The 25,465-nt window shown below is 49.2% G+C and overlaps 1 protein-coding gene across 1 annotated transcript in view; it reads right to left on the reverse strand.

Moving 5' to 3' along the window:
- Positions 1 to 25,465, reverse strand: part of KIF7 (kinesin family member 7) — a 262,334-nt gene that overhangs the window by 155,935 nt on the left and 80,934 nt on the right. The window contains exons 6-7 of the mRNA XM_086958140.1: positions 18,506 to 18,733; positions 14,005 to 14,210 (exon numbers count right to left, since the gene is read on the reverse strand). Of these exons, the coding sequence (XP_086814266.1) occupies positions 14,005 to 14,210; positions 18,506 to 18,733 (434 nt within the window). The remainder of the gene's footprint in view (positions 1 to 14,004; positions 14,211 to 18,505; positions 18,734 to 25,465) is intronic.

Below are 25,465 nucleotides of genomic sequence, written 5' to 3' on the forward strand. Positions count from 1 at the left end.
GGAGGTGGGTGGGCGATATGAATGTCAGCAGCCCTACATGCCAAGAACAGATGCATACTGGTATGTAGCATATTCCGTTCGAGGCATGTGGGCCGCTGAATTTATATCTGTGCATAGAATGTATAGCAGTATCTACCTTAGCGGTGGCTACCTGTGTCAGCTGCAGCAGTCTGAAAGAGAGTTTTGAGAACAGCCTGTTCTACAGCAGCTTGCTGTTTTGAATGTACATATACACAATAGTGTTTTGTAAATGTATGTGTGGTTTTCCATGTGGCTGCTCTACAAATTTTGTGTAAAGGAATATTACCTAGGAAAGCCATAGATGCCCCTAGCTTGCGTGTGGAATGCGCCCTAGGGGGAACAGTTAAGGTGCGTTTTGCCTTTAAGTAACATATCTGGATGCACTTAATGATCCATTTGGCTATACCTGATTTTGAAATTGGATTGCCTTTGTGTTGCGGTGAGAAAGCAACAAACTGTTTTGTTTTTCGAAATGCCTTAGTTCTGTCTATATAGTACAGTATAATACAGTGCTCTTTTGACATCAAGAGTATGCATGGCCCTTTCAGCTACTGTTTGTGCATTTTGAAAGAACACTGGCAGTCCGATGGTTTGATTTATGAGGAAATGGGATACCACTTTTGGCATGAATTTAGGGTTTGTTCTGAGAACTACTCTATTTGCATGTATTTGGATGAATGGTTCTTGAATAGTTAGGGCTTGAAGCTTGCTAACTCTTCAAAGCGAAGTAATGGCAATAAGGAAAGCCACCTTCCAAGTAAGAAATTGTATTTCGCATGAGTGTAGTGGTTCAAAAGGTGGTCCCATAAGTCTGAATAGAACAATGTTTAGATTCCAGACTGGTGAAGGTGGGGGTCTTGGAGGAATTACGCGTTTGAGTCCTTCCTTAAACGCTTTAATTGCTGGCACCCTGAATAGTGAAAGGTGTTGCCTGTTTTGAAGATATGCTGCCAAGGCAGCTAAATGTATCATGATGGATGAATAGGCTAAATTGCAGCGTTGTAGGTGCAAGAGATAGCAAATGATGTTTTGAGTAGAAGCATCAAGTTGGTTAATATCATTGTTTCTGCAGTAAATGACGAAACGTTTCCACTTAGCTGCATAACATGTCCTGGTAGTGGGTTTTCTTGCCTCCTTGATAATGTTCATACAGTCTGGAGGCAAGTTTAGGTATCCAAACTCTAGGATTTCAGGAGCCAGATCGCCAGGTTCAGCTGTTGCGGATCTGGATGTTGGATTTCTCAATGGCTCTGATTTAGAAGATTGGGTGTGAGTCTCAGTCTTTGATGAGGCACCACTGACAGTTCTAGGAACGTTGTGTACCATGGTTGCCTTGCCCATGTGGGACCAACAAGGATTAGCGTCAGTGAATGTTGTCGTAGTTTGCGTGCCACTAGCGGTATTAATAGAGCTGGGGGAAAAGCGTACGCAAATTTGCCTGACCAGTACATCCATATCGCTAAGTCCGACGCTCTTTAATATCTATGTATCGGACTTAGCGAGGGTGATCAGGTCATTCGGCATAGGAATAACATCATACGCCGATGACACTCAATTGGTCCTGGGTATTCATAGGAACGGAGCTGCAGTGGCCGCTAACTTCCAGGAAGGAATGAGAGCAATTTGCACCTGGATGGACCAGAACTGCCTAAAATTAAACTCTGATAAGACGGAGGTCATGCTGTTTGGTGATCTGACCCCGTCTTGGTCACCAGTTTGGTGGCCAGCAGAGCTGGGAGATCCTCCTCATCCTGTGAAAAAAGTCAGGAACCTCGGAGTTCTACTCGACAATAAGCTTACCTTCCACAGCCATGCTAATGCAGTGGTCTCGGCGTCCTTTTACACTCTGAGAATGGTAAAAAAGCTTCTTCCTTTTCTTCCTCCTGACTCAGGCAAAACCCTAATGTCTACACTAGTCCTTTCAAAGATTGACTACTGTAATGCATTATGGCTGAATGCACAGGAACAAGTCATGAACAAACTACAATTAGTGCAAAATGCTGCAGCGAGAATTTTAACTGGCACACCTAAATTCTCAACCATATCGCCCATCATTCGCCAACTTCATTGGCTACCAGTGAGAAGCCGTACAAAATTCAAGGCCTTGTGCATCATTTATAAAACACTGAACAACACCGGACCGGATTTTTTAAAAAAATCCATTACTCCATACAAACCTAAGCGATCTCTACGCTCTGAGGCATCCCAGCTACTCCATATTCCACGCACTAAAAAAGCAACATGGGGCGATAAGCGCTTCACAATTGCTGCTTCTAAATTGTGGAATGAGCTCCCTCTTAATATCAGATCAAGCTCCTCCCTACTCATATTTCGGAAGCACATCAAAACATGGCTTTTCAACCTGTAAGCTATGTGGGAGCTCTCTGCAATCTTAACGAACTCTAGCGCCGAGACACCGGAAGGTATTTGTGCGCTTTAGAAATTTTATAAATAAATAAAATAAATAATATCGTATTGCCTTGCGACTGTGGATGTGGGAATCTGGCGGCAAAGTACTGGCATTTTGCGTTTTCGCTTGTGGCAAATAGGTCTATCTCCGGGTGTCCCCACTTCCAGAAGAATGGTTGGAGCACTTTGGGGTGAATCTCCCATTCGTGCATTTGTTGACTGTGCCTGCTGAGCAGATCGGCTACTTGATTGTCCTTGCCTGGGAGGTGCTCTGCCATAAGGAACATGTTGTTTTGAATGGCCCACTTCCACATAGCTTGAGCTAGGTGCGATAGCTGTGGCGAGTGTGTTCCTCCCTGTTTTTGAATGTAATACATATCTGTCATGTTGTCCGTCCGGATCAACACGGTTTTGTTGCATAAGTGTGTCTTGAATGCTTTCAGAGCTAGAAAGATAGCCATCAGCTCTAGAAGGTTGATGTGCATCTTCTTTTGTTGTGCAGTCCATAGTCCCTGTACTGTGTAGTGTAGGACATGGGCTTCCCATCCTAGTAGGGATGCGTCCACGGTTAGCACTATTTGTGGGACAGGCTCTTGGAACAGTCGTCCTTTGCAAAGGTTTTGTGGATTCCACCAATGCAGAGAGTTGTATGCTCAACTGGTCACCAACACTAGGTCCTGTAATTGCCCTTGAGCCTGGTTCCACTGCCTTGCTAGGAACTCTTGGAGAGGACGCATGTGTAGTCTGGCATGAGGGACTATGAATATGCACGAGGCCATCATGCCTATTAGTTGCATAAACACTCAAGCTGGTACTGAGTGTTGGGGCCTGAACTTTTGGATCAATGCTTGCATGCTGTTGATTCGTGCTGCATTGGGGTATGCTTTTGCTGCCAGTGTATCTATAGTTGCTCCCAGGTATTGTTGTACATGGGAGGGTTGTAGATGTGACTTTGGGTAGTTTAGCGAGAAGCCTAAACTGTGCAGGAGAAGGATTGTTTTGGACGTGTGGTTGGCACACTGCTGGGCGGATGGTGCGTGTATTAGCCAATCGTCCAGATATGGGTACACATGGATGTGTTGCCTTCTGAGATGTTCCGCCATTGTAGCTAGACATTTGGTGAAGACGCGTGGAGCTGTTGTGACCCCAAATGGGGTAGTGCTGTCCTTGTATGGTGAACCTGAGATATTTTCTGTGAGTAGGGTGTATTGGTATATGAAAGTATGCGTCTTTGAGGTCCAAAGTTGCTAGGAAGTCTCCCTTGCGGAGCAATGGTAAGACTTGCTGGAGAGTGAGCATATGAAAATGCTCCGACAAAATGTACAGGTTTGGGGGCCTGAGGTCCAATATTGGTCTGAGAGACCCTTCCTTCTTTGGAATTAGGAAGTATAGGGAGTATACTCCTGTTCCTTGATGTTGAAGTGAGACTGGTTCTATGGCCCCCTTTTGCAGCATACTGATGACCTCTTGCTGCAGTAGTGTTATATGTTCCTGTGACATTGGACTGTGCACGGGTGGTATGTTGGGTGGGGTTGAGGTGAGTGCTAGGCAATAGACATGTTGGATAATTTGCCTGACCCACTTGTCTGTTGTGATATTTAACCAGAGTGGCAGAAATTGTTGTAGTCTTCCCTCGACCGGTGTTATATGGTCTGGGGTAGTGCCAAGAAGTCACTGTTTGGTGTTAGTGGAGGATCTATTTGCATTTCCTCCGCGACCCCTTCCTTTGGTGTTATTGCCCCTGTATCCACCCCTATTAGTGTTTTTACTGTATGTGGATTGCGTGTTACTTTTGTAGCTGGAGAATTGCTGTGATGTATTACTTTGCGCTCCTCCTCTATAAATGGAGCGACGAAAGGAGCCCCGGTGTTGTGGGGACTGGAGAGCTCCCATGGACTTTGCCGTTTCTGCATCCTTTCATTTTGTCTAGAATTGAATCAACTGCTGGACCAAATAAAAAGTCTGGGTTGATGGGCTGATTAAGAATAGTGGATTGGACTTCATTCTTAAAACCTGATATGCGAAGCCATGCGTGGCGCCTTAGCAGCACGCTTGTATTGATGGATCTAGCAGCTGCATCAGCCGCGTCTAGGGCACATTAAATTGAGGCATTGGTGATGAGCTTCCCTTCTTGTATCAGTTCATCTGCCTGCTGTTTGTAAGGGTCAGGTAAGTGTTGTAGAATTTCTTCTAGGCTGTCATAGTGCTCCCTATCATATCTGGCCAACAAGGCCTGTGTATTGGCAATTCTACATGAGTTTGCGGCTTGAGCTGCTACTCTTACCCGACGCCTCAAAGATTTTTGACTCTTTGTGCGGAGGAGCAGCCTCACCGGTAGTTTTGGAGTTAGCCCTCTTACGTATGTTGGACACCACTAGGGAGTCTAGGGGTAGCTGCCCTTTTATGTATGTAGGATCTATAGGTGCAGCCCTATATTTCTTTTCAATCCTAGGGTTAATGACCCATGCCCTAGCAGTGTCCTTAAAAATGTCATGTGCATGTTTTAAGACGCCCTTTAACATGGGGAGTGTTTTTACATGTCTCTCAGATGTTGTCAGTGTATCAAAGAGAAAGTCTTCTTCAATATCATCAGAGTGCATATCTACGTTATGGTAGGTAGCTGCTCTATCAAGTAAAGAGTTAAAGGCCACTGTATCCTCAGTGGGTGATGGCTTAGTTGGGTAAACTGCTGGTTCTGTAATGGGCAGAGTCCCTTCATTATCTGGTTCTTCTCCTGCACCTCATGGCTGTATGTTGGGGTCTCCAGTTGGGTTTTGTGGATAACCAAACCCCACATCTGCATCCTGATCTTCATCTGGGTTGTAGTCAGGTGATGTCGGGGCATATGGGGTTGCAGGCATGTTTGGACTGATAGGTTCAAAAAGGATAGGAGAGGTAGCACAGTCTCGTTCCTTTTTGAGCAGTATTAGTAAAGTTTGCTATTGGCAGGGGCCTTTTCTTTTTTGTGTAGACAGTCACTTTCCCGGTTGCAGGGTCAATATACAGGTTTGACTGGTCCTCTGTGGAGGGGTCTGGGTGAATAAGCTCCTCCTCCACAGTCTTAGCCCTTGGTGCCGTAGGCTTTGGTTGTCCAGAAGGGCTAGTGAGATCGACCGGATTTTGTGGTTGGGTCGCTTTTGGATGTTTGTCAACACTTTTTGTTGGCTGGATGTCTTTGGCTGGCTTCACCACCTTTTTTGGACCGAGCGGTTTGGTCGGTACGACAGTATGTGGTTTTGGCTTGATGCTTTTTTTCGATTCGAGGGGCTTCGGTTTGATCGATTTGTTTTTGTCCCCAGTAGGTTTCACTTTCGGTTCGACGTTAGTCTTGGGCGTAGGTCTTTTACTGTTGTCGACAGTTTTTTGTCCTTAGTCGATATTTGAGCCTTGTTTGCTCGATTAGACGTTCTTTTTGCTTTGCGTCGAATCAACGTGTTTGGGCCGCGAGGTGGACTCGACGGCTTTTGGCTTTGAGCTCGACTCAACGGGTCTTATCTTCGATGTCGACTCGACGGTCTTTGTCTACGAAGGCTGTGTTGGGACTACGGCCTTCGGCTTGGGGACCTTTGGCTTATTTACTTTGGGATCGACGACATTCGGTCCGAAGACGGTGTTGTCGACGAGTTTCGGTTTCAATGGAACCGGTGTGGTATGGCGTGTCTCAGAACTTTTCAAATATGTTCTTAGCCGGACGGTACGGCGGGGCTGTAGAACGAGAATGTTGACCTTGGCTAAGGCCCACTGGCGATGCCTCGACCGGAGTCTCTGATATTGGTGTAGTGTCTATATGGGGCGGTGTACTCACGGTTTGCCCCTCGTCGTCATCGGAGGCGTCTTCAACAGCAACGATGTTTTGCTCGTATTCCTCGAGATCGACGATTTGTTCGTCCTCTTTGAAGTAATTTTCGGAGTCGTGCTCAGAGTATTGTTGTTCGTATTGATCCGGTTCTTCGCCGCTATCTAGTTCTTCCACATCGTCGAAGATTTTGTCAGGCTTTGGCGCCGACCTCTGCATTTCTTGCCTCGCTGCTCGTCGATTCCGGATGGTCTTTGTGGACGTGAACTGGGCACAAGCCAGGCAACTATCTTCCTTGTGATCCGGAGATAGGCATTTGTTGCACACGGGGTGCCTATCTGTGTGCGGGAACTTTGAGTTGCACTGCGGGCAGTATTTAAATGGACTTCGTTCCATCGACGGTCGGCCCACGTGGAGTCGAGAAGGCCGCACGGCCCGATTCGACGCCCGGAATGCAAGGAATATGCTACTTACCAGTATGCATCTGTTCTTGGCATGTAGGGCTGCTGACATTCATATCTGTGCATAGATCGCCGCCTAGTGGTTGGTCCGGATGATTGCACATTGTTGTTCTGGAAGAGTCTTCGAAGTATCACGAGATAGGTGGCTCCTCCCCCGGACTACAGTGCGCAAGGGCATCCTTTCCATCCTCAGATTGTTTTTCGCCATTGTGGCAGAGATGGAGTATGATACAGTAAGTGATGTCCATGCTAGAGATTAATTCTGAGTGCTACAGCTGCGACAGGCACCGGGGAGGAGGGAGGGCGATATGAATGTCAGCAGCCCTACATGCCAAGAACAGATGCATACTGGTAAGTAGCATATTCCGTTCGAGGCATGTGGGCTGCTGAATTCATATCTGTGCATAGAATGTATAGCAGTCTCCCCCTTAGTGGTGGTTGCCCGTGCCAGCTGCAGCAGTCTGAAAAAGAGTCTTGAGTACAGCCTGTCCTACAGCTGCTTGCTGTTTGGAGTGTACATCTACACAGTAGTGTTTGGTAAATGTATGTATGGTAGTCCATGTGGCTGCTCTACATATGTCCTCTAGAGGAATGTTTCCTAGGAAAGCCATGGATGCCCCTAACTTGCATGTTGAATGCGTTCTTGGGGGAACTGTTAATGTGCGTTTAGCTTTTTGATAACAAATTTGTATGCACTTAACAATCCATCTGGCTATACCTGATTTGGAAATGGGGTTGCCTTTGTGCTGTGGGGAAAAGGCAACAAACAGTTGCTTAGTTTTCCTTAAAAGTTTTGTCCTGTCTATATAGTACAGGAGAGCTCCTTTAACAACTAGGGTATGCAGAGCTCTTTATGCCACTGAATCTGGATTTGGGAAGAACACTGGCAGTTCTACAGTTTGATGTGAAACTGGGATACCACCTTTGGCAGAAATTTAGGGTTTGTACGTAGCACTACCCTATTTGCATGCATTTGTATGAATGGCTCCTGAATAGTTAGGGCTTGCAGCTCACTAACTCCAAGTGATGTAATCGCCACTAAGAAAGCCACTTTCCACGTTAGGAATTGTATCTCACACGAGTGTAGAGGTTCAAAAGGTGGTCCCATCAGTCTGGTTAGAACCACGTTCAGGTTCCAGACAGGTGAAGTTGGGTGTCTTGGAGGAATCAATCGTTTGAGTCCCTCCATGAAAGCTTTAATAGCAGGTACTCTGAAGAGTGAAAGGTGCTGCCTGTTCTGAAGATAAGCTGCCACTGCAGCTAAATGTATACATATGGAACTGTAGGCTAGATTGCATCTGTGTAAATGTAACAGGTAACATATGATGTTTTGAGTTGATGCATCTAGCGGATTTATGTCATTATTGTTACAATAGATGACAAATCGTTTCCATTTTGCCGCATAGCATGCTCTGGTTGTAGGTCTTCTTGCCGCTTTGATAATATTCATACAGTCAGGAGGCAAGTTCAGGTAACCAAACTCTATGACTTCAGGAGCCAGATCGCAAGGTTCAACTGTTGCGGATCTGGGTGCTGAATGTCTCCATGGCTCTGCGTTAAAAGACTGTGTGTTAATCGCAGCCTTTGATGAGGCACCACAGAAAGTTCTAGAAACATGGTGTACCATGGTTGCCTCGCCCACGTTGGAGCAACTAGGATTAGTGTAATTGAGTGTTGTCGCAGTTTGCGTGCCACCTGCGATATGAGCGGGGCTGGGGGAAAAGCGTACGCAAACCTGCCTGACCAGTTCATCCATATCGCATTGCCCTGAGACTGCGGATGTGGAAACCTGGCGGCAAAGCTTTGGCATTTTGCGTTTTCCCTTGTGGCGAACAGGTCTATCTCTGGGTGACCCCACTGCTGGAAGTACGGTTGTAGCACTGAGGGATGTATCTCCCACTCGTGCAACTGGTGGCTGTGTCTGCTGAGCAGATCCGCCATCTGGTTGTCCCTGCCTGGGAGGTGTTCCGCCATGAGGAAGATGTTTCTCTGAATTGCCCACTTCCACATGCTTTGCGCTAGATGTGACAACTGTGGAGAGTGTGTCCCTCCCTGCTTCTGTATGTAGTACATGGCAGTCATGTTGTCCGTCCGGATCAACACGACTTTGTGGAATAAATGCACCTTGAACGCCTTCATTGCCATAAAGATTGCCATCAGTTCCAGCAGGTTGATGTGCATCTTCTTTTGCTATGTCGTCCATAGTCCCTGCACTGAGTAATGGAGGACATTTGCTCCCCATCCCAGGAGAGATGCGTCCGTCGTAAGCACTATTTGTGGTACAGGCTCTTGGAACGGTCGTCCCCTGCAAAGGTTTTGTGGGTTCCACCAAAGCAGAGAGTTGTATGCACAACCGGTCACCAACACTAGGTCTTTTAATTGTCCTTGAGCCTGGTTCCACTGCCGTGCTAAGCACTCCTGAAGCGGACGCATGTGTAGTCTCGCGTGAGGGACTATGAAGATGCAGGAGGCCATCATGCCTACCAACGGCATAAACACCCGCGTTGGGAGCGAGTGTTGGGGTCTGAATCTTTGAATCAGTAATTGAATGCTGTTGATTCTTGTGGAGTTTGGCTGTGCCTTTGCTGCCAGAGTGTTTATTGTCGCTCCTAGATACTGTTGTACGTGGGCGGGTTGGAGATGAGGCTTTGTGTAGTTTAACGAGAATCCGAGGCTGTGTAGGAGGTGAATAGTGCAGGACAAGTGGCTGGCACACTGCTGGGCTGACTTTGCTTGGATAAGCCAGTCGTCCAGATAGGGGTAGACGTGAACATGGTTTCTCCTTAGGTGCGCAGCTACTGTCGCTAGGCACTTGGTAAACACCCTGGAGGCTGTTGTCACCCCGAAAGCCAGAACCTTGAACTGGTAGTGCTGATTCTGTATGGTAAACCTGAGATATTTCCTGTGTGCCGGATGTATCGGTATGTGGAAATATGCGTCTTTTAGGTCTAGTGTTGCGAGGAAATCTCCCTGACTGAGCAATGGTAGAACCTGCTGTAAAGTGAGCATGTGAAAATGTTCTGACAAGATGTATTGGTTTAGGGGCCTGAGGTCCTGTATTGGCCTGAGAGACCCGTCCTTTTTGGGGATTAAGAAGTACAGCAAGTATACCCCTGTACCCTGTTGCTGTATAGGGACGAGTTCTATGGCCCCTTTTTGCAGCATGCTGACGACTTCTTGCTGCAATAAGTGTATGTGCTCTGCGGATATAGGACGGTGTCTTGGGGGTATGTTGGGTGGAGTGGAGGTTAGCTCTAGACAATAGCCGTACTGAATAAGTTGTCTCACCCACCTGTCTGTGGTAATGCTCTCCCAGACTGGCAGGAACTGTTGTAATCTTCCCCCGACCGGTGTTACATGGTCCGGGGGCAGTGACAAGACGTCACTGTTTAGTATTGGTGGAGGATCTGGTGTTGTTATTCCCTCGTCCTCTGCCTTTGCTGCTATTGCCACAGTATCCACCTCTATTTTTCTTATTATAGGTGGTTTGCGTGCTCCCTTTATTGTATGGAGTCTGCTGGGATGCCTGGCCTCGTGTAGCTCCTCTGTTACCGGAGCGACGAAAGGAGCCTCCTCTGAATTGTTTTGACTGCAGGGCACCCATAGACTTGGCTGTCTCTGTGTCTTTTTTAATTTTCTCTAATATTGTGTCCACATCTGGACCAAATAAAAAAATCTGGGTTCTCAGGCTGATTCAATAATGTGGTTTGAATCTCAGGTTTGAACCCAGAGATGTGTAACCAAGCATGCCTCCTGAGCATAACACTTGTGTTAATGGCCCTGGCTGCGGTGTCTGCTGCGTCCAGCGCACATTTAATGGATGCGTTGGATAGGAGTTTCCCTTCTTGTACCAGTGTTTCTGCTCCCTCCTTGTAGACATTAGGCAAATGTTGTAGTAGTTGCTCTAGTGTGTCATAATGCGCCCTATCGTATCTGGCTAATTGGGCCTGTGTATTAGAAATTCTCCAGATATTAGCTGCTTGAGCAGCTACCCTTTTTCCAGAAGCTTCTAATATTTTAGACTACTTGTCTGGAGGAGAAGCATCACCAGTAGTTTGCGAGTTGGCACGCTTACGAGCATTTGAAACCACCAAAGAGTCCAATGGCAGCTGTCCCTTAATATATGTAGGGTCCACAGGCGCCGGTCTGTATTTTCTTTCAATTCTGGGGTTAACAACCCTTGCTCTTGTGGTTCCCTTGAAAATGTCTCCTGCGTGTTTAAGGACACCTTTCAGCATTGGCAATGTCTTAACAGATTTCTCTGAAGTGGAGAAAGTGTCAAATAGGAAGTCCTCTTCAATTGGGTCAGCATGCCTTTCCACATCATGATTTTGTGCTGCCCTTTCTATTAATGCGTTAAACGCAGCTGTATCCTCTGTTGGCGAAGTTTTGATAGGATAAGGAGTATCAGGAATAGTCTGTGACTCCCCCGGTCAACAGGGTCTGTCCAGGCTGGAGTCTGATCATCCTGATCCGTGTCCGCAGGGTAATTATATTGTTGATCATAGTCATAACCCATATCCTTATTAGTGCGTGTGGGTGAGTATTGAGAAGTGTCTTGGTCATGGTACCTTACAGTCTCAAAAAGGACAGGCAATGTAGAAGAATCCCTTTTATTTTTGAGTGGAATTTTATATGATTCAAGGGGATTTTCAGACCTGATTTTCCTTTGATAAATAGTAAGTCTCCCAGAGTCGGAGTCGATATGTAGCTTCGACTGCTCATCATAGGAGGGCTCTTGGTACACAAGGTCCTCTTCTAGAGAATGACTCCTCTTTCCCATGGACACCTTCTTGGGTGGTTCAATTTCGGTTTTCGGATCGAGCGCCTTAGGGCGTGCAGTCGGGGGCAGTCCGAATTTTATCGGTGGCATAGTGTCTTTAGACAGACTGACCTTCTTCGGGGCCGGCGTCGATATAGGTCCGACCGACTTTGCCTTTTCGCCAATGTGTTTTTGGCCCTGCGTCGACTTAGGCGCCTGTTGCGTGGGAGGCGCGCTCTTCTTCCTCGACTTGCTCCTTTGCGCCCCTTTTGGATTTCGGCTCGAGGTCTTTGACGAGCTGTGGCTTGTCGACTCGTTGCTCCGGATCGAGAACCTTCCGAGACTCGAGTCCCTTGTTTGTATCGCTGTCCGTCGACCTCGTCGGTTCGACATGCTTGACTTTAGTGATGGATTTTAGCGCACCGACCTTCGGTTCGACACCCTTTATTTGTGACCCTGCAGGGTCGTCAACACTTCTTTTCTTCGTCGAATCCGATGGGTTCGAAATCTTCGACCCACTTTAGCAGAACTTTAGCAGTTTCGGTTTCGTTTTCGGCTCGTTGGCTTTCGGTTTCGCTTTAAGTAGTTCGACCGATGGCTTGTTTGATATATTCATAGCCGGGCCGAGACGCAGGGCTATAGAATGTTCGTCATGATCTTGGCTAAGGCCTTCTGGCGATGCCTCGACCTGAGCCCTTGGAAGCCTTTCAGTGTTTGTTTTGGGCCCCGTAACCACTGTCGGGCATGGTTCATCGCTCGAGTAGTCATCTACGGCTCCGATGGGTAATACGTCGTCCCTTACCTCGACGACGTTTTCATCGTTGACGTCCTCTTAGTCGTCCTCATAATAGGTGGAGCCATGCTCCGAACCGGGATCCGACTGCTGTTCTGGATCCTCAGTCTCGACGACCTCATCGTCTTCTTCATTGAAGATATTCACAGGGTCGGGCGCTGGCTTCGCCATAGTCTGCCTCGCTGCGTGTCGGAGCCTAAGCGTTTTCTCCGACCTGAATTGAGCACAAGCTAGACAGTTGACCTCATTGTGCTCCGGTGATAAGCACTTGTTGCGCACTGGGTGTACATCGATGTGCGGGTACTTAGAGTTACAAAGGGGGCATCGTTTGAACGGGCTCTGTTCCATCGACGATCGGGCCTCTGGTGTCGAAAAGGCCACGTGGCTCTCTTCGACGTCTTGCCGTAGAAGAACTGGAACAAAGAACTCGGCACCAATCGAAATAACAATACCGACGACCCCGAGGGCCTTTTGGCCTTTAGAAAATTTTGAGAACTTGAGTAAAGAAAAGTACATCCGAACCCAATGGCGGAACAAAACAATCTGAGGATGGAAAGGATGCCCATGCGCACTGTAGTCTGGGAGAGGAGCAACCTATCTCGTGATACTTCGAAGATTCTTCCAGGACAACAATGTGCAATCATCCGGACCCAACACTAGGAGGCGATCTATGCACAGATATGAATTCAGCAGCGCACATGCCTCGAACTAGATGTTTTTAAAGTATATCAGTACCAAGCGCTAAACAATACCGAAGGATCCGAAGGCCTTTTGGCCTTTAGAGAAGAGTTAGTTAATTACAAACTTGGAGTGTAGGAAAGTACATCCGAACCCAATGGCGGAAAAAAAACAATCTGAGGATGGAGAGGATGCCCATGCGCACTGTTGTCCGAAGGAGGAGCCACCTATCTCCTGATACTTCGAAGACTCTTCCAGGACAACAATATGCAATCATCCGAACCCAACACTAGGCGGCAATCTATGAATTCAGCAGCTCACATGCCTCGAACCAATATTTCTTCACTTTTTTTCAGTGACAACACTGCTGGAGCAAGTTAATTCTACCAGGAACCTTAAGAGCGTAAACACATTGTAAGAGAAACAAACGTAAGTTGGGATATACAACTCCCCTCCATCTTCAATGAATTCGCGGGCAGCAGGCGGAATAACTGCTGCAGGGAGTGCGCTGCGATGTCGCCTCCGTTGTTCAGCTTGTGTGAGGCACGGACGTGTTTTATGGCGCGATTGTAGGGTGTGGGCGCCACCCAGCAGGAACCAAGTAGTTCGCGATACTAACCTTTATGGCCCATCGTGCACTAATGTATGTAACATGGGCAGTTTCCAAGGCGTGACCAAACCAGCAGAAGAAGGGACAAATGTAAGCTGTAAGCCAACGACAAAGGATTTTTGAAAAGCACATGAAGGAGCCAATCAAAAGCGGTGGGCATGCTGAATATCCATAAAGTGGATACAGCATGCCTTGCAGAGCAGCACATCGGCTGCCTACACGAGACATTTAAATGGGCACATTCCAATAGCGCTGCAGAGATATTGATATTTCTGGTGGAAACATTATCCAGACTGGTCTGAAGCCTGGTAGGACAAGTCATAAGATGACGAATCTGCTGGAAGATGTATCAATCACATTTCAAAAGCATGATTTGTATAACAAATATATCTGATAAGGTTTACAATATGAACATTTGCTTCGATTTCAATTGCCAACAGCTAAATTGAAAGTATAACATTAACCGTATCTTACCCATGGTCTATCAGATACCCATTCACTCTCATGTCTTGAATATCTTCATTTTTTAGCTTGACACCCGGAATCTCCAAATCCTCACCAAACTCTTTCTGTAACACCATGTCACCTTCTTCCAGGCTGCGAACCAAACATTGGCTGCGGCTCCGACATCGCTCCATCATTTCCCCAGCCACATAAGGCACACCCCTGCTGGGTATAGTCTGCAATCAAGCACATACATTTCACTTATAAATAGCTACATGTTTGTGGCTATTTACACAAAGGATTGTTCGTGAATCTTATTTCGGAGATGCCCTGCACAGTTCTGCAATTTATCTTTCTCATCATCAACTCAAACCCAGTTATGCCCCCCTCACCAAACATACACATATAATTCAGTGCAACATTCTACAATAGGTCTTTGGTGTATGGTATAAATTGTTCAACATGACATAAATGCATACGGATGCCAAAAGATGGGTAGATAGGAGTTACGTGTAGGGAAGGCTGTGGATGCGTGCTTCACTTTCTGCACTAAAGTCCCCCAATATACTTGAACAACTGCCTAGTCCACAAGCAAGCTATGTTTGATACTAAAGTGCAGGCTTGGTTGCCTTTTAATTTTTATGATGCTATAATAAGTAATTGTGTTATTAACAGGAAAATAAAGATAGTTTAAAAATGCATGTGTCTGAAACCTAAATCATCCTACGGTTGGGAAACTTCAATTCCTTTAACCCACTCTCCTCAATCCTTGCTTACTAATGATCTATGATTGGATGAAAAAAAACAACTCAAAATCTCTCCAAAATCAACAATTGTATTCAAGGCAATGCCCACTGGCATGCAGACAAGGACTAGATGGCCAGAACCTGGGAGTTGGGAGTCATTTGCCACTGGTGTATTGGGGTCCATCCTACTATGGCTTTGAAAACAAGGCCAATAACCCCTTCTGCAATTCACTCACAGGGTAGAGAAGGCAAGCAGTCAAAGGCTTCTCAGGGAGGCAATAAGGGAGCAGAGACTCAGCACTCGGTCAAACAACTGAATGAATTCACTGTCCAGCCAAGTCACCATCTTCCTAAAATGAAATGTCACAGCAAAACAAAATACTACACAGTTCAAAGGAGTTCAGATAACAGGTTTCACGATCCCAACTACGGGCTATAGTTAATGGACACAAATCTACAGTGTGCTAGTCCAAGATGCCACCCAATATCTATGGTGGCTTATCAGAGATAAAGTTATAGGCAAAGAACCTGCGCTGGTTCAACAACACCAACTCCACCACCCTGCTCGACAACCTCTGACTCAGGCAGCTCGTGACAACACCCACCCACACCGCCGGCCACACGCTCGACCCCATCTTCTCCACAAGCTCCCACGTCTCTTTCAGCCACACCACCGAACCCCACTGGACCGACTACCACTGCATCCACTTCACCTTCAGGAAGCCCACCAAGCACCACTGCACCCAACTGCTGCCTTGACGATGCTGGAGCAAAGTCACAGAGGACCAGCTCACCACCACCCTCGCCCAGAACCCACCCGCCGACTCCACCGACCCCAACACCGCCACCCGCAACCTCAGACAATGGATCAACGACTGCGACAACACCCTCGCTGCGCTCACGACACCCTCCAACAGCCACACAAGCAAGAAAGCCACCTGGTTCACCGAAGACCTCCACGCCCCCAAAAGAACATGCCGAAAACTGGAGAAGAACTGGCTCCGCGAACGATCACCGGACAGCTACACCGCCCACAAGAACACCTCCCGCAGACATCACAAACTCATCAGAGCCACCAAGAGGGCCTCGTTCAAGGACCGCCTAGACAACAACGAACACAATAGCAAGGAGCTCTTCAACATCGTGAAGGAACTCTCCAACCCCAGCTCCAACACCAATGACATCCCGCCGTCGCAAGACCTATACGACTCACAGGCTACCTTCTTCCACCGCAAGATCACCGATCTCCACGACAGCTTCAACGCCACGACTGCCCCGACGACCACCGAACCCACACGCACCAACCATCTACTCTCCTGGACAAGCGTCAAGGACACCAGCAAGATCATGAAGACCATCCACTCCGGCTCACCGCTAGACCCATGCCCCCACCACATCTTCAACAAAGCCAGCGCATCCATCGCACCCCATCTCAGCAAGGCCATCAACATCTCCTTCGAGACAATTGGTAGTGGTGTTCCCTGAAAGGGAGTAACTGCACATCTGCGTATATATGAATACAGGAGAACTTGTTAATCAGGGCACAGAAATATAAAAATTGCTGTAATTACAGAAGGAGTGCTAGATAGACCACTGTCACTCACTGCCAAAAATGACTAGAGCAAATCAGTATGACCTGCTGACACAGAAAATTTAAAGGGTCAGTACAGCACTACCCAAATTACAATGTTTCGAATAACTTATAGGTAGCAAGATTGTCTCAACAATACAATTGTAATGTGCACGTAATACATCAATGCATTATTACATGGTTTCTGGGATGTGTGACACTTCACACAGTGAGTTACTGTTTTTACGACAACCCAAGTTCTCAGTCCTGTCGGCAATGCTCAGTTATGAAGATATTTGATAATGCATAAATATTTGAATATATTAAAAAAAGAATTAGAAAAGCAAATCTGGTAGCTGTAAAATAATAACCAAAACTTAATTATTTGTCATAATACAGACATCAGTGGCTGACATATGTTCTCTCTGTTAATTTGCACAGCATGTCCTTGCTTTATAATAAATCGAGTGCAAATGCTTAGGGGGCATTTGCTCAAGGTGAATTGTTGAAACTGAAGTTTTACAGCAAACAATGAGGAGAGAAGGAGGAAGCAAAAATAAGGACGCATTAGAAAGTGGGGGAGGTGCTAGCAATGATGTGGCAAGAGCGCCGGGAAGGAAAGACTGCCTGCAGATGTAGATAGCAAATATTTAAAGAAAAAGTACCTTCCGGAGTGAGTAGCCAGAGGAGCACCCCTGGCCACTAGCCAGCGACTGGAAGATTTACGTGGGCTATCTCCACGGCATGGATAGGTAAAGCAGGAAGACGTGCAAAGTGAAAGCAGACAACATGATGAACAATCAGAAGCATGGAAATTAAATGGACATTGATTCCAACAAATGGTAAATAAAAGGTAAATAATGGGAGGGTACTGTGCCCCTTTAAAGTTTTTTTTTTTACTGCAAGAGATTTTGCAAGCAGGATGCAGGCGAAACCTAATTAGTACTTCGAACTCAGTGATAACTTCATCACCATGCTCAAAAATAACTATTTCATAAATAACAAAAAGATGACATCAGTTGTTGTTGCTTTCTCCCAAAAGGTAACAGTGCTTTAAATAGAAACAAAAATGTAATCTTGTAGAGGCAGACTCTAAGATAGCTATGGCTGTCGGAGAGTCAGGCCATGACATGTCAAGCACTCTAGACATGTGACTGATTCTGCCTATCCTACTTGCCCCTCAGAGGCTCTGGTGTGAAGTAAAATGGATCCATTGATCAGCATGGTTCTGTAATATTTTACTAACATTCCAGAAACATTTAATAGGCAGGTGTAGTGAATACCTTTCATGGTGATCTCAAGCAGTCAAAATGGTAGTGCTAAACACTGTGTTGATATAATAAAAGCTTCCCCATAAAAGTAGACAAGAAAGGTCAGAATGTCACTAGAAAAGACAGGTTACTAAACAATGCATCAAATGTATGTATTCATAAACCATTATGCTTGCATAACGTGCTGATAATGATAACTTTGGGCTTTTATTTTGACCTAATGATGATGGGGTAGTGTCAGAGGAGATGTGGCAGCAAGTGAATGAATGTAGGTTGGACGTTCCAAAGTAATTTCCCCCAGTGCCTGAAATGCTAGATATCCTCCAACCCCATATTCACCAGTCTGGGCAAAGGCAGTAGTTAAAAAAGTCAATGAATGCTTTTATTTTTTGCTTTCTAAGTCATTTGTAAATGGTTGCCATACTACTATACTGAACAAACTCCGAAATAGCTGAGAACTAACGGGCGACAGCAAAGCTTTAATGCCAATCAACTGGAGAGGTGCCCCTTTTCACCCCAATTCAATTTGAGGCTTGAACTAGCAAGATCCTTAGGGAGAGCTCTCCATCCTCTCACCGAAGATAATGTACCTGGGTGGCTGCACTGATGGACTACTGGCTGGTTTTACAGGGCCTGCTCATACATCGGCTTAATGGATTGGGAAGACTAACTTCTTGTTCCTGCCTCGGGTTCATGAGGGACAGGAGGCTAGTGGACAAAGATGCAAGGTCATAAAAAGCCAAAGGAAAAATGCCTATGATGGGTTCTTGTTTCTCTGGGTAGTTTGTGAATGTGAACTTTTCCAGATATCCCAGCAAGATGTTACTCTGGTGTTTAACAAACTAGAAAGATACCACACAATGCTTCTATAGTCCTGTGACTTCATCAGGGCTCGTTGTGTACATCATGGCCAAGGCAAGGCTAAAATACACAATTTAACATACCTTGTTGTAAAGGATTTTGCCATTTATACCAGGGAAAGGGCTTCTGGACTGTGCCACATTATGACTTTTCTGTCGACAGTGCTCCAAGGGAGCTGTGAGAGGTCGCTGGCTAGGATCCACGAGGTAGACATTTTCCAGCAGAGCTGTTACAGACAGATTCGACCTCATTAGTTCTAGGCTTTTTTGCAGCTCTGTGATTTCATCCTTCTGGTCCTGCAACTTGTCACTCTGAAAAAAGGAAAAGAAAGTGGATGCTAAACTAGACGTTTCTTAAAGTCACATGCCACTTCTTTTTACAACATGCCTTTGATTACAAACAGTAATTTATTCCCAGTCTACCCTTTGCATCAAACACAATTCACTAGAGGAAGCTAAAATTTTGTTTAAAAATTTGGCAAATGCAGGTTTCTGCAACTATAAACTTTGATGAAAGCTTTTTTTATAATGGCACTTTGTGCTTAAGTAAAGAACAGTTTAATCGACAAGGAGTCATTCTGTAATGCACTTACAATAAGATTTAATCACATCTGTGACATTCTATTATGGCTTGGATCTTTCTCAGAATATGGAGTATGCATATCAAACAACAAAGTTGATAAAACCTTTAACAACCTCAAGAGATGAGCATGAGGAATTTTGAAGTGCAGAGGGTAACGCATGCCAGCAAAAAGGGGCAGGATGTTGGACTGCATTCTGCTACTGGCTAAAACTTGAATTTCTTTTTAACAATAAGCACAAGTTACTACTTGTGTAACGATATATCTGTAAGAGACATTAGTTAGTGATAGATTCCTTACCTTAGAATATCCCCAGGCGTCAGACTGGATCCGGAAATTTTTGCGTAGCAATACCCCTGCGCGCTGGTAGGCGTCGTCTGCGGCTCCGCGTCCGTCGTCGGCGTCGTGAGCGCCGGGATGACGTCATCGGAGTATATAGACGGCGCCCATGCGCGCTGACGTCAGTTCTGATAACACAGCTTTTCCGCGCCAGATACGCAGAGCCATGATAGAACTAACACTGGTGCCATTGAAACTAGGGCCCTGAAAGGGGATGACCTTAACCCTAAATATCGGTTCGCAGAACGGGGAGGATGGGAGGGCGGTAAGGAATCTATCACTAACTAATGTCTCTTACAGATATATCGTTACACAAGTAGTAACTTGTGCATCTGAAAGAGACACGTTAGTGATAGATTCCTTACCTTAGAATAGATACCCCAGCAATACCAACCCCGGTGGTGGGTCTGCGAACCAATATCACACCAGAAAGTCCTGGAGGACGGAACGGCCAAAGAAGCCATCCCTCCGGACTTGACTGTCCAGGCAGTAGTGTCTTGCGAACGTGTGCAGCGAGGCCCACGTGGCTGCCTGACAGATGTCCTGCAGGGGGACACCGCGGCCCAGGGCAGTTGTCGTTGCCGTGGCCCGAGTGGAGTGAGCCCGCAATCCAGCCGGGGGCTCCTTCCTCGCCATGGAGTAGCATGCTTGGATGCACAAGATGATCCACCTGGAGATGGTCCTCTTGTGCACAGCCTTTCCCTTCTTCGCGCCCACGTAACCAACGAAGAGTTGGTCGTCCACCCGGAATTGGCGAGTGCGGTCCAGGTAGTAGGAGAGCGCACGTTTTGGATCCAGACGGTGGAGCCTCTCTTCCTCTTTCGAGGGATGCGGAGGCGGAAAGAAGGTGGGCAAGGTGATGGACTGCCCGATGTGGAAGGCCGTGACAACCTTGGGCAGAAAGGAAGGTCGTGTACGCAACACCACCTTATCAGGATGAACAGACAGGAAAGGCGGAGAAGAAGAAAGAGCCTGGAGCTCACTCACCCTCCTGGCAGAGGTGATGGCAACCAGGAAGGCCGTCTTCAGCGTAAGGAGACGAAGAGGACAGTTATGAAGTGGCTCAAAGGGAGCGCACATCAGATAGGTGAGAACAAGGTTCAAGTCCCACTGGGGCATCACGAAGGGAACAGGAGGGAACATGTGTGTGATGCCCTTCAGAAATCTATTCACTATAGGGGACTTGAACAAAGAAGGCTGATCTGGTAGCCTCAAGAAGGCTGAAAGAGCAGAGAGGTACCCTTTAAGAGTGCCCAGAGCAGAGCCCTGCCGGGCAAGGGAAAGAAGAAAGAGCAGCACTTCCGAAAGGGGTGCAGAGAGGGGATCCACAGCCTTTGCTGCGCACCATGCCACAAATCTATTCCACCGGCAGGCGTATACCGACTTAGTGGAGGGACGCCTGGCTGCCAGAATGATGTCACAGACTTCGGGAGGCAAGTCAAATGGCCTCAACTGCCGCCGCTCAATCTCCAAGCTTGTAGGTGGAGACTGGACAGGTTCGGGTGCAGGACCGTCCCCTGCTGCTGCGACAGAAGGTCCTCCCGAAGAGGCAGACGAATCGGGGGATCGACTGACATGCTGAGTAGCTCGGGATACCAGTATCTTCGAGCCCAGTCCGGAGCCACAAGGATAACTTGGGCCCGGTCGCGCTTGATCTTCTTCAGCACTCTGGGCAGAAGTGGTATAGGCGGAAAGGCGTACAACAGGCCGCAGCTCCACTCGCGACGAAAAGCGTCTCCGAGCGAGTGCCGCCTTGGAAACTCCAACGCGCAGAACTGCTGACATTGCGCGTTCTCTTCTGTGGCGAATAGATCTAACCAAGGCTCTCCCCACTGTCGAAAGAGACCTTGCGCCACGTCCGAGGTCAGACGCCATTCGTGATCCATCATGCACCGGCGGCTGAGTTCGTCCGCCCTGGCATTCAGAGAACCTGCCAGGTGTTGAACCACCAGAGTCACGCCCTGATGTTCCAGCCACTGCCAGAGGCGCAGAGCCTCCTGGCAAAGGGTCCACTACCCCACACCGCCCTGTTTGTTGCAGTACCACATGGCGGTGGTGTTGTCGGTGAACACTTGCACCACGCTCCCCCTGACAGAGGGGAGGAATGCCTTCAGTGCAAGACGAATCGCCCGCAGCTCCAGAAGGTTGATGTGGAGCCGGGACTCCGCCGGAGACCAGAGGCCTCTGATCTCCGCCTCTCCCATGTGGCCTCCCCAGCCCTGGAGGGACGCGTCCGTCACAACTACGTGCTCCGGCTGGGGTAGAGAGAGGGGTCTGCCACTGACCCAGTCGCGGTCCGTGAGCCACCACTGCAGTTGTTTCGCAGTGCCCTCCGAGATCAGGACATGATCGGACAGGTTGCCCTGATGCTGGGCCCACTGAAACTTCAGGTCCCACTGCAGAGCCCGCATCCGCCACCTGGCGTGACGCACCAGAAGGATGCAGGAGGCCATCAGTCCCAGAAGCCGCAGCGTCAACCTGACCGAGACCCGGGATAACGGCCCGAAGATAGGAATCAGAGCCTGAATATCCCGAACCCGCTGCTCGGGTGGGTAAACCCGAAACTGCGCCGAGTCGAGAACCGCTCCGATGAAAAGGAGCTTCTGAGAGGGACACAGGTGTGACTTCGGCACATTGATGGAGAACCCCAGCAAGTGCAGGAGGTCGGCCGTAGTCTGGAGGTGGCTGACGACTGTCTGGGGCGAGCCCGCCTTCAACAACCAGTCGTCGAGGTAGGGGAAGACTGACACCCCTTGCCTGCGCAGATGGGCTGCGACCACCGCCATCACCTTCGTGAACACCCGTGGGGCGCTGGTAAGGCCGAAGGGGAGCACGGTAAACTGAAAGTGCTCGTGGCCTACCGTGAACCGCAGGTAACGCCGGTGGGCCGGCAGGACGGGGATGTGGAAATAGGCGTCCTGCAAGTCCAACGCTACCATCCAGTCTCCTGGGTCCAGGGCAGCCAGGACCTGAGCCAAAGTGAGCATCTTGAACTTCTCCGTACGGAGGAAGCCGTTCACGTTCCGCAGATCCAAGATAGGGCGTAGGCCCCCTTTGCCCTTCTTGGGTACCAGAAAGTAGTGGGAGTAACAGCCACGTCCTACTTCTGGCCCAGGAACGCGCTCGATGGCCCTCTTGGCCAAGAGGGCCGAAACTTCCTCTTGCAGAAGTCGCAAGTGATCCCCCGACACACGGTGGCATTGAGGTGGCATGGACGGAGGGGAAGACTCGAAGGGGAGGGAGAAACCCCTTCGGACAATTTGCAGCACCCACCTGTCCGAAGTGACTGTATGCCAGTGGGAGAGGTGATGGCGAACCCTGCCTCCCACAGGCGTCACATGGGCCTGAAAACTCGGACTAGGAAGGTTTTGAGGCGGGGGCTGCTGAGGGAGGTGTGGACTGGCCTCGCCGCTGGCCCCGACCACCGCCACGGCGGTTCCCACGGCCGCCACCGCGTTGCTGAACATTCTGCGGCGCGTGGCTGACGGTCCGTGGTGGGGCACCCCTTCCGTGGCCACGAAAGGAGCGAAAGGCACCCGATTGCTGGCGTGGGGCCGCAAGGCCCAAGGACTTGGCCGTGGCCCTGGAGTCCTTAAAACGTTCCAGCGCATGGTCTGCCTTGTCGCCGAAGAGGCGACGGCCATCAAACGGCATGTCCAGGAGGGTGGCCTGGACATCGGCCGAGAAATTGGCGGACCTCAACCAGGCGTGGCGTCGAACCGCCACCGTCGTTGCCATCGCCCTGCCCAGTGAGTCCGTGGTATCCAGCCCACACCGGATGGAAAAGCGTGCCGCATCTCGGCCGTCCGCAAGGGTTTGGCCGAGTTTAGCCCTGACCTCCTCAGGGCATTGTGGCAGCACCTCCGCAACCGTGTCCCACAGAGTGTGGGTGTAGCGGCCCAAGAGACAGTTGGTGTTTACTGACCGGAGCCCTAGGCTCACAGACGAGAAGACCTTCTTCCCGAACTGCTCATATCTCTTGGATTCCCGATCGGGCGGGGCCGTCGGGAATGCGGTCTGGGAAGTGGAGGCCTGGATGACCAGGCTCTCGGGGGTGGGGTGGGTGGACAAAAAGCAAGGGTCGCCCGGTGCCGGGCGGTAGCGTCTGGCCACGTTCCTATCCACAGGAGGACCTGTGGCGGGCTTGGACCAAGTGCCCAGCAGAACGTCACACAAGGCCTCATTGAACGGCAGAAGGGGCTCCGCGGAGCCGGACTGCTGTTTGAGCACCTCAGTGAGGAGATTAGTCCTCACGGCCGCGACGGGGAGCTCAAGGTGTAGGGCCTTAGCTGCCTTCGTCAACACTACACTGTAAGCAGAACCCGCCTCCGAAGCCACAGTCGGGGGCGATGTAAATCCAGTGTCTGGCGATGTGTCAATACCACTGGCCTCCCCAAGCTCATATGTCCAGTCCTGATGAGACTGGCAATCACGTGCCAGAGGGTCCTCGGACCCCTCCCACTGCTCCTCGTCACCCGGCTCCTGGAGACCAGGATCAACAGCCAGGGCCTCCTCGTGGAGATAGAATTCTCCGAAGGTCGTCGGAATCGGCGCCCAGCGGCGCCCCTCCGACGCCTGAGGCGGACCGTAGGAAGCATTGGGGTCGGCAACCACTACGGCTGCCGGGGACGACACCTGAAGGGACGTCGCCGGTGAGGTCGTAGGGTCGACCGGCGAGGTCCCGGATCCGGAGCCGGATCCAACGAGGTCGCGCGGCGCCGGGACCGAAGTCGCCAGCGGCGCCGGGCCCGAAGCACCCGACGCCGTCGGGGCCGAAGCGCCCGACCCGGAAGGACCTCCAGACGGAGCCGATCGGCCCGAAGGCGCCACGGGAACCGACTGAGGAGGGAGGGCCCTCATGGCCATGAGGTACCTCTCGACCCATTCCTGCGACGCGCCGTGCCCAGGGACCCGAAGGTGTGGGGCAGGCGGCGACGCTTGCGACTCCCGCGGAGCCGCGTGGGCGGTGTCGCCCGAATCCCCGGTCGCATCGTGCGAGCGACGGGGCGGGTCGGAGGACCGATGGTGTCGCTCCGACCTCTCATGCCTCTTACCTGAGGACTTGGAACCAGACGATCGGTGACCACTCCCGGAACGTCGATGACTCCGACCTCGCGACCTGTCCCTCGACCTCCCGTGGGACCGGGACCGGGACCTCGAGCGGCGCGGGGCCGACTGCCTCAGCTCGAGACGCTTGCGGGACCGCTCCCGCCTAGCCTTCGACGTCAGGGCCCGGCAGTCGTCACAGGTCCGATCGTCGTGGTCGAGGCCTAAGCACTTCAGGCACCGGCGATGGGGGTCCGTGACCGACATGAGTCGGCCGCACTTCGAGCAAGGCTTGAACCCGGGCATCCCTGGCACCGATAGTCGAGAGTCGACTAAGTAGAGGATCAAAAAGATCAAAAAAGAGTTCAGTCAAAAAGTGACTGGGGGTAGAGCTTCTTCCGGATCTGCGCTAGCTGGCGCGGAAAAAAGAAGAACTGACGTCAGCGCGCATGGGCGCCGTCTATATACTCCGATGACGTCATCCCGGCGCTCACGACGCCGACGACGGACGCGGAGCCGCAGACGACGCCTACCAGCGCGCAGGGGTATTGCTACGCAAAAATTTCCGGATCCAGTCTGACGCCTGGGGATATTCTAAGGTAAGGAATCTATCACTAACGTGTCTCTTTCAGATTTTTTTTATTACATCGGCTCGGAGTACAATAATCCAACATATGTGGAAGAACTTGGGCATATAGCAAGCAGGGCGACAACAAATTATTAATCTTGAACAACATTAAACCACATTATAGCATGGTCAGATCGCAAGCTCAAATCTCAAACATTGCAAAAAGTGGTGAGTCAAACATCATAAAGGAATAGTAAAACGGAAAATATACCAGTTGTCATCCCTTTCCTCTCCCCAAGCCAATCATTAAATTAACTACTGAATTTGTGTTTAAAATAATTCAGAATTCCATCCACCCATTCCTCTCTTATTTATGCAGTCTGAATCTGTCAACTTGTATTTTTTTTACCTCGGGTACTGCTGTGGATCTGCTTGGCCTTTTATCTTTCAGAAGTTGATAGAGTACCATTAATTTAGTTGGTACTTGAGCCTGTGCATAGGTACAGACTG

This window comes from Lissotriton vulgaris, chromosome 2_1 (genome assembly GCF_964263255.1).
Source record: "Lissotriton vulgaris chromosome 2_1, aLisVul1.2, whole genome shotgun sequence".
In the NCBI taxonomy this organism is placed as follows: domain Eukaryota; kingdom Metazoa; phylum Chordata; class Amphibia; order Caudata; family Salamandridae; genus Lissotriton; species Lissotriton vulgaris.